General features: G+C 42.0%; 1 protein-coding gene and 1 pseudogene across 1 annotated transcript in view; one reads left to right on the forward strand and one right to left on the reverse strand.

Annotated features, from left to right (window-relative positions):
• Positions 1-3,162: 3,162 nt before the first annotated feature.
• LOC102486887 (ribonuclease P protein subunit p29 pseudogene) lies at positions 3,163-6,270 on the reverse strand (annotated as a pseudogene).
• Positions 6,271-6,379: 109 nt separating this feature from the next.
• The window catches only part of SNX4 (sorting nexin 4), a 54,400-nt gene continuing 51,516 nt past the window's right edge, over positions 6,380-9,263 (forward strand). The window contains exons 1-2 of the mRNA XM_006154591.3: positions 6,380-6,391; positions 6,945-7,066. Coding sequence (XP_006154653.1) covers positions 6,380-6,391; positions 6,945-7,066 — 134 coding nt within the window. The remainder of the gene's footprint in view (positions 6,392-6,944; positions 7,067-9,263) is intronic.

The raw sequence follows: 9,263 nt of genomic DNA on the forward strand, positions 1-9,263 counted from the left end.
CTGGCATCTTTCTCAGTTATCTTTCTGTCCCTGCTGACTGGCATGTAGATAATCAGTACATATTTAGTCACTGAGTCAGGTTCTTATCCTTTATTTTAATCACTGTTATCTGCTTTGTGCTTGCTTTTACTGTCTTTACTGTTTGCGACATTTTAGAATCCTTTAAGTAGATTGTGTTCATTTTTATTCATTGAATGGAAATAAAAGGATTTCATCAGCCTTTTCCTTTTTTATTGCTAGAGGGCATATGCACTTATGAGAGAGGGCAGAGAGAGTGAGAACTTTCTAATGGGGCATCACACCCTAATCTTTTCCCTCCGTTCCTTCAGGATTTGGGGTCCACATGCACACATGGCCTAGCGTGTTTGTCAAGCTCCTGGGGCCAGAATTAAGACTGCACCTGGCTATGTGAGATCCAGCCCTGAGTACTGTGGGAGGGGGCTGCCCTTAATCAGCCTTTTCAGTACGTCCTGTTTCCACAATCATCTGGTCTTAGGTAGTTATTTAATCTTAAGTCAGGTAGAAAGCAGTGATTCATGTACCAAACATCTACATTTGAGACATTATTCCTTTGGACATGAGTATTTTGTTTTGTTTTGTTTTTTCTTTTTGGACATGAGTATTAATATTAACTTTTTTTTTTGACATGGGGTATGTACACTCATTGGAGAAAGACAAAGAGAGGGAAAGGGAGGAATCACCCCTCATAGAGGATGGCCACGCTGCAATTCCTTCTCCTCCATTCTCTTTTTGGAATTTAGGGCATGCATGACATGCATGACTCTGAAGCCATCAGGTCCAAGGCTTGAAGCACCATTGGCCATGTGGGAGTACAGTGCCTTAACCACCATGCCACATGAATTATTTATTTAATTTATTTACTACTATTATCTTTTAGTTGGGTATGAGAGAAAGAGCAGGTGAGAAAGCAAGTTATCAGGTCTGGGACTTGAACTGCAGTCAGCCAGTGGGAGTCCAGTGCCTTAACCACCATACCACCTGCTAGCCCCCTGTTTTAAAAGCATTTTCCTGTTCTCATATGTTAGTCATCAAACCAATCCATATCCAAGTCTGTTGAATGTGATTTTTATCCATTGCTGTGTCAGTTGTATTATTCTTGACACTGTTCTGTGCTTTCATATTGACACTACAGCAATTTAAAAATGTTTAATTTAAAAAATTTGCTATAGGGTACATGTCCTTACCAGAGAGAGGAGGAGAGAAAGTGATAAAGCACCCCCCTAGGGTGAATGGCCACATCACAGTCTCTTCTCTTTCATTGTCCTCTTGGGATTTTGGACCCACGTGCCACATGCACTTGGCATAATTTTTAAGTCACCAAGTCTGGGACTTGAACCTGCAGTTGACTATGGAGATCGAGCCACCTTACCTACCATGCCACTGGCTGGCCCTGACACTATTTGGTATCAATGTTACCTGCCTGTTTCATTTTTCAGTTTTTATGGCAGGTCATTTATTTCTTTTTTCCAAAAATTTGCCAGAGGGTGTGAACACTTGTGGAAAGAGAGAGAGGGCAAGTGAAAAAGCACCCCATTCCCCCATGGGGAGTGGTCATGCTGCAATCCCTTCTCCTCCATTTCTCCCTTTTTTTTTGGATTTTGGAAGTGCACACATGTGCCTGGCATGTTTTTTCAAGCCACCAGGTCTGAGACTTGATCTGCAGAGCCGGCCATGTGAGATCCAGCTGCCTTCACCACCACACCACTCACTGACTGGCCCTGCAGGCCATGTGAGATCCAGCTGCCTTCACTACCACACCACTCACTGACTGGCCCTGCGATAGGTGAACTTATGCTTTTATGTTTTTTCTTCTCTATATCTGGGTGGTATGACAGGGTAAAGTCATGACTCATGTTTTATCTTTTTTCTGAGATAATTTGCTTTATCAGTATGTGCTTTAAGAATTCAGGAAATTTTTCACTGGAACAGATGGTAGTAAATCAAAATGCTTGGCTGTGGGCCAAAAGATATTTTATGTGTAGGTCGCAACTAGGGAGGGCTTCCTACTCTTGATGTTGAGTGGCTTGTGCTTGTGTAATTTCTTTTTTCTTTCTTTCTTTCTTTTTTTTTTTTTAGAATTACATATTTAATTTTTACTTATTTATTAATTTATTTTAATTTGACTAGAGAGAGACGCCCAGAGAGAGAAAGAGAAGGAAAGCATGAAAGCAAGCCACCAGATTCAGGATTCAAACCGTGGTTGGCCTTGTGCAAATGTCCAGCACCTTAGCCACCATGCCACATGCCGGTCCCTGCTTGTGTAATTTCTTAAGCATTCTTTTAGTTGAATGATTTTCTCTTTTACTACATAGATACACAACAACTTACAAAAATGCCTTGTTTTGACAATTGAGTGATTTCTGTTTTGTTGGCTAATATTGATTCCATTCCATTTGGTTGGCTCCTAGTTCTGTGTTGATCTTATTATTTTGCTTTTGTATCTTCTGCATTTTTTTAGGGTTGTTCCTCTTCCCTTTCAGGCTGGCTAAACTGTAAGAATAGTTCCTTTATTTACAGCCTGTTTATGCTTATATGTGTATTGAATTATTACATAATAATTGACTCATCATACAATATTCAGAAAACATAGAAAAATATGAAAAATAAACAACCTAAAAATTTTGCTACTCAAGTCCACCAGTGTTAACCCTGGTGTGTGTGTGTGTGTGTGTATTTTTTTTTTTTGGAGACGTTTTTGCTATAGGGCATGTGTGCTTGCCAGAAAGAGAGAGACAGAAAGCGAGAAATCACCTCCCAGGGGGAGGACGGCCAAGCCGTGATCCCTTCTCCTCCATTCTCCTCTCAAGATCTTGGGCACGCATGCATACATGCCCGGTGTGAGTTTAAGCCACCAGGTCCGGGACTTGAATCGTGGTCGGCTACATGGGAGTCCAGCGACATAGCCATTATGCCAACTGCTGGTCCCAACCCTGTTGTATTTTCTACCTGTCTTTTCTCTGCATGGGAGTATTAAGATCAAGATCACTTGGAAGTACTCACTCTGTTCCCAGCACAGTAATTTTCATGGCTGGAGGTGACCTATAATTGTACTTGTCCAAGCCATCTCTTCACTAAAAGGTGGGAATCGAGGGCTTCCAGTTTTCAGTTGTCTTAAAACAGTCACCTTCGGTAGGAAAGAATTCAGAGGTTGATCATGCCCTTTGCTTTAAGCTTTTTTTCAGGTTGCTCACTTGACTGAAGCTGGAATTTACTCCTGTAAATGTAGGGTACGAAGTCCTTGATTTCCACAGTGAATACAGTCTAGCTCTGGATAACCATCAGGCAGTCTTCTGGTGATAATTTTGAAAACATGCTCAGTTTCCTGTAGGAGCATTCCCGTAACACCTACATATGAAGGACATTTGGATTTTGTGACTGAAATAAGAGCACCCTGAAGATAAGCCTTTAATGGCTTGGCCTGAGTCTTCTGTGGCTGCATGTCTGGTCGAGACTGTCGCCCAGATCCTGGCTGTACTGTTTCCAAAGTTCATGCAGAGGGGAAAAAGACTGTATCTCTGTTGCTTTGGTTTAACGTCAGGACCGCAGCTCCCTCCCCTGCCTGGCAGAAAAGCCTTTGGATTTCTTCTTCTTCTCCATTCTCTTCCAGTGGGTGAAGTACCCTAGTGCCTCATGTTGCAGCCGGCCTCCAGGGCTGGGTCACGCGGGGCAGGGCGTGCTCCAGAAGGGCCTCCTGGAAGGCCAGGCCTGTGCCATGCTGGATTCCGTGCAGCGAACTCTTCGCCCCTCATAGTAGACTACACTCTTCGTTCTTGGACCACATCCACATCTGCATTTTTGCTGCACACTTTGGGAGTACTCCCTGAGTGTGCCATTTGTTTCCACCACTGATGCAGGTGTTTTGCACTGTCTTACACTCGTTCTGGCCTCATAGTGCATGGGTTTAATTTTCTGTGTATAACTGCGGATTTTATTTTACCTTTTGCTGTACCCATGTTTCTACTCATACTTCCTGACGAACGACCCCAAGGTATAATACAGTACAATGTTTTCCTTTTTTCTTGATTTCTTTCTTTTTCTTTCTTTCTTTTTTTTTTTAAGAGGTTAGGGACGCTGGACTCCCACATGGCCAACTGTGGTTCGAGTCCCAGACCTGGTGGCTTGCTTTCTCACTTTCCCTCCCTCTCTCTCTCTCTGTCCCTCTCTGGTCAATTTAAAATAAATAAATAAATAAAGTTAAATGAAATAATTCTTAAAAAAAAAAAAAAGTTGATGGAAATTTATATTCCGAAAAAAATTACATAGATTTCAATATTTTTTTACATCAATATAAATTCCTAGATTAATTATATATTTTCCCATGAACTTGCTGATATTCCCTCATATGTCTCTCTTTATGCTGGAACCGTAGTGTTTTATTTACTGAGCTTTGTAGTTTTCAAATCAAGATACATAAGTCCTCCAGTATTGCTCTTCTATTTTAAGATTGCTTTGGGAGGACCAGCAGTTGGCGTAATGGCTGTGTCATTGGACTCCTAGGTAGTCGACTGTGGTTTGAGTCCTGGACCCAGTGGCTTAAACTCAGGACAGGTTTGTGTGCCTAAGATCCTGAGAGGAGAATGGAGGAGAAGGGATTGTGATGTGGCTATCCCCCCGGGGGGTGATTTCTCGTTTTCTGTCTCTCTGTCTGTCTCTGTCTTTCTGGCAAGCACATGCACCCTATAGCAGAAACTTCTTAAAAAAAACAAACAAACAAACAAAACGAAAGTTTGCCTTGGGTATTTGGGGTTCCTTGAGAATTCCATATGATTTTCAAGATTTTTTTTTTATTTCTGCAATAAATATTGGTATTTTGGTAGGTATTATTATACACAGAGTCTGTAGTTTGCTTTGGGTGATACTGACTTTTTAAAATTTGCCAGAAGGCATGTGTGCTCACTGGAAAGATACAGAGAGAGGAAAACTAAAAAATCACTGTCCAGGAGAGATGGCCACACTGCAATCCCTTCTCCATTCTTCTCTCAAGAATTTGGGCACACACATGCGCCTGGCATGTTTTTCAAGCCACCAGGTCCGGGACTTGAACTGTGGAGTCTTGGCCATGTCACATCCAGTGCCTTATCCCCATGCCACCTGCTGGCCCAGTATTTTTTAATGCTATTAGGAACAGAATTGTTTTTGTAATTTCCTTTAAAATTTTTCATTGTTAGAATTTTAAAAACAACTTATTTTGGCCTAACTTTGTATCCTGTTGCTTTGCTGAATTGTTTTATTAGTTCTGACTTTTTTTTGCGTGTGGAATCTTAAGACTTTCTATATATAATATATCATCTGCAAGGGAAAATAATTTTACTTCTTCCTTTTGAATTTGAATGTCTTTTCTTCCTTCCTTCCTTCCTTCCTTCCTTTCTCTCTTTTGAGCGGTTTTAGCTATAGGGCGCTTGTGCTCGCCAGAAAGACAGAGAGAGACAGAAAATGAGAAATCACCCCCCGGGGGATGGCCACAGCTGCAATCCCTTCTCCTCTATTCTCCCAGGATCTTGGGCCCACATGCACATGTGCCCAGCGTGAGTTTAAGCCACCAGGTCCAGGACTCAAACCACAGTTGACCACATGGGAGTCCAGCGACATGGCCATTATGCCAACTGCTGGTCCTTCTTTTTTTCTTTTCTTTTTTAGAGAGTTTTTGTTTTTGTTTTTGTTTTTGCCATAGGCTGCGCGTGCTTGCCAGAGAGACAGAGAGAGACAGAAAGTGAGAAATCACCCCCCAGGAGAATGGCCACACCACACAATCCCTTCTCGTCCATTCTCCTATTGGGACTTCGGGCGTGCACGCATGCACTCACACGTCTGGCGTGAGTTTTAAGCAACCGAGTCCAGGACTCAAACTGGCAATTGACTGCATGGGAGTCCAGCAGTGTAAGCATTATGCCATCTGTGTAATGGTTAAGTTCTTTTTTAGTTTGAATTTCTTTTTTTCTCTCTCTCTCTCTCTGCCTCTCTCTCTTTTTCAGGGTCGGTCTGTCATGATCCCCTGTCCCAGCCTCCTGAGTAGCTGGGACCACAGGTGTACTCCAGACTCTTTAGACAGGTCTTGTGTTGCTCAGGCCAGACTTGCACTTGATTTTCCTCCTTCAGCCTCCTACGAGGCTGGAAGTGCAGCCTGTGCCCACTGTGTCTGACTTTCAGATTGGACCAGGAATTGAACCTGGGCCTCCTGTGTGGCCTCAGCTTCGGAGCAGCAGCATCTTACCACCACACGTCACCAGGACTGGGTCCATATTGTTTCATTTTCTTACCTGACTACAAATTCCTAGACTGTTGATAAAAATGGCAAAAGTGGTCATGTTTGCTTCGTTCCTGATCTTAGTGTAAAGCTTCCAATCTTTCACTATCGAGTATGATGTTTTCTGTGAGTTTTTCATATGTCGTTTTTATTATGTTGAGATACTTCCTTTCTGTTCTTAGTTCAGCTTCTTTTTCTCCTATCATTGAAAGGATGTCTAATTCTTTGTGTAGATGTTAGAGCATGCATGTACATGATAGAACAGGAGTGTGTGCAGGGTATGGAGAAAGCACCCTCCACGGGGTCTCGTCTGCCCTAATCCCTTTTGCCCAGCTCCCAGCTCTTTAGGATCTCAGGTCCCCATGTGCCCACCTGACGTGTTTTCAGGCCAGCAGAGACCCGGACCCACAGTTGGCTGTGTTGCAGCTAGCACTGCAGTCCAGTACACTGGGCTTAGCTACCTAGGCTGAGCTGAAAGGTGGCGAGTTTTGTCAGATGCCTTTTCTGCATCAGTAGAGATGACCTTTTCTCCCCCTTTATTCTGTTCATCTGTACATTGATTGGTTGCCATGTATAGAAACAGCCTTGCCTTCTAGGAATAAATCCTACTTGGTCATGGTGTTTTTTTGGATACTGTCTTAAAGAGTTTTTTGGTTTTGTTCCATTTATTTTTGTTCAGACGACAGAAAATAGCTTTTGGTTAAAGAAGATAGAAATCAGTGTTTCAGAAGCAGAAAAACGAACTGGAAGAAATGCCATGAACATGCAAGAAACGTACACTGCTTACCTCATTGAAACAAGGTGAGTGATAAGAATTAGTCCTGTGCTTAGGTAGGAAACTTTTTCTGGTAGCTGTTGATGCAAATTCTGTTATATAACAAGATTTTTTTATAGGTCATTGTCTTTTGAGGGATTGATTTTGTTTCTTTGCTTTTTAACATTTAAAATAACCTGCTGTGCCATCTGTTATAGTAGTCTTAGCTGAATTCTTAATTGCATGTTTTGAGGAGAGGGGAAGAGTTACTGGAATACTTTTGGGATCTAGTATGTTACTTGGCACATGTTTTGGTGAAATTCTTGCTTTTAGATTGTGCAATTTTGAAAAAAGGTGCCAGGGTCTTGAGAGTATATGAAGGAATTTAGGTAGGTGGAGACGGTTAAAAAATCTAGGAGTAGAGAATAAAATCTGAGTCATTTTAGGACAGTTGGAGTTACAGAGAAGTTAACAGGAAGAAAAATCAATTGAGACTGGTGCATTAGACTGTGAGGTGAAATATTAATAGAAAGACAAAGCAAATCATGAAGTGAAAAGTCAAACCTCTCCATAAAAATTGTCTCTTAAGGAATTAGAGTAGCTGTTGATCTAGAAAAAGGCAAAGGAAGGCTCTATTTATCAGTCGTAAACAGTTCATATAAAGTATATATTACTGGAGGCCAGCAGTTTAAGGCACTAGACTCCCATGTGGCAAACTGTGGTTTTAGTCTTGAACTTGGTGCCTAGCTTCCTCGCCTTTTTTCTCTCTCTGTAGTGAGCACACGTGCCTGTAACAAATAATAATAATAATACATTTTTAAAATTTAATAAAAAATGAAAAAATGTACCATTTCTGGGCTGGCTGCTGGCAGGGTGGTCAAGGCAGCTGGATCCCATGTGGTTACCCTCATGTTCAAATCTCAAGCCTGCAGGCCTGAGAAACATACCAGGCATGTGTGCATGCATGACTCAAGTCCCAAGAGGAGAAAGGAGAAGAGATTGTGGTTTGTCCATACCCCCTGGGGAGTGATTTCTCATTTTCTACCTCTCTGGCCAGCACACATGTCCTATAGCAAAAACCTAAAAAAAAAAAAGAATCTATTATTTCTTTTCTGCAGAGAACTGAGCAAAAAAGGCTTTGAATGACACAAACAGTTATGGGCTGGCCCCATAGCCCAGTGGTTGAAGGAACTGAAAATTACATGACCAACTGCATGGTTCAAAGCCCAAGTCTTATGGCTTGAAAAACATGCCAGGCACGTGTGTGTGTGTGCCCCAAATCCCAACAGAATGGAAAAATGGAGGAGGAGGAATTGCAGCACATGTCTTGTCTCTGGCAAGCTTATGTGCCCTCTGGCAAATAAAAATAATAATAAAGTAGATATGAAAGAATTTTTTGATAGCCAGTAAAATAAATAGAACTAGCAGATAAGATGACTAAGTATTATCAGCATCTTTTTTTTTTTTGCTATAGGGCACGCCTGCGCTTGCCAGAAAGACAGAGAGAGACAGAGAGACAGAAAGTAAGAAATCACCCCCCAGGGGGGATGGCCACGCCGCAATCCCTTCTCCTCCATTCTCCTCTTGGGATCTTGGGCACGCACACACATGTGCCCGACATGAGTTTAAGCTGCTGGGTCCGGGACTTGAACCACAATCAACTACATGGGAGTCCAGTGACATATCCATTATATCAGTTGCTGGTCCCATCATCAGCATCTTTTGTTTTAGGTTTTCTTTTCTTTTTTACAGTAAGATAACGTGCACTCACTTTAGAGAGACAAAGGTGCATGTGTGCCCAAAATCCTGAGAGGAAATGGAGGAGAAAGGATTCTGGTGTGGCTATCCCCCGTAAGGGGTGATTTATCACTTTCTCTCTCTTTCTCTATCTCTCTTATCCCTTTCTCTCTCTTTCTCTATCTCTCTGGCAAGTGTCCACGCCTTATAGCAAAAAATCTCTGAAAAAAAATAATAAAAAAGATTTTTTAGTGTCTTAGTCTTTGGAATATTCTCTTATTGTGGCAGAGTATAGTTAAAAATACTTTATATTTTGGGACCAGAAGATGGCATAATGGTTATATCACTGGACTCCCACATAGTCAACCATGGTTCAAGTCCCAGACCAGGTGCCTTAAAACTCATGCCAGGCGTGTATGCATGCGTACCCAGAGTCCTGGGAGAAGAATGGAGGAGCATGGCCATCCCCCCGGGGAGTGATTTCTTGCTTTCTCTCTCTCTGTCTCT

Source organism: Tupaia chinensis, unplaced genomic scaffold (assembly GCF_000334495.1).
Source record: "Tupaia chinensis unplaced genomic scaffold, TupChi_1.0 Scaffold000415_1, whole genome shotgun sequence".
NCBI lineage: Eukaryota > Metazoa > Chordata > Mammalia > Scandentia > Tupaiidae > Tupaia > Tupaia belangeri.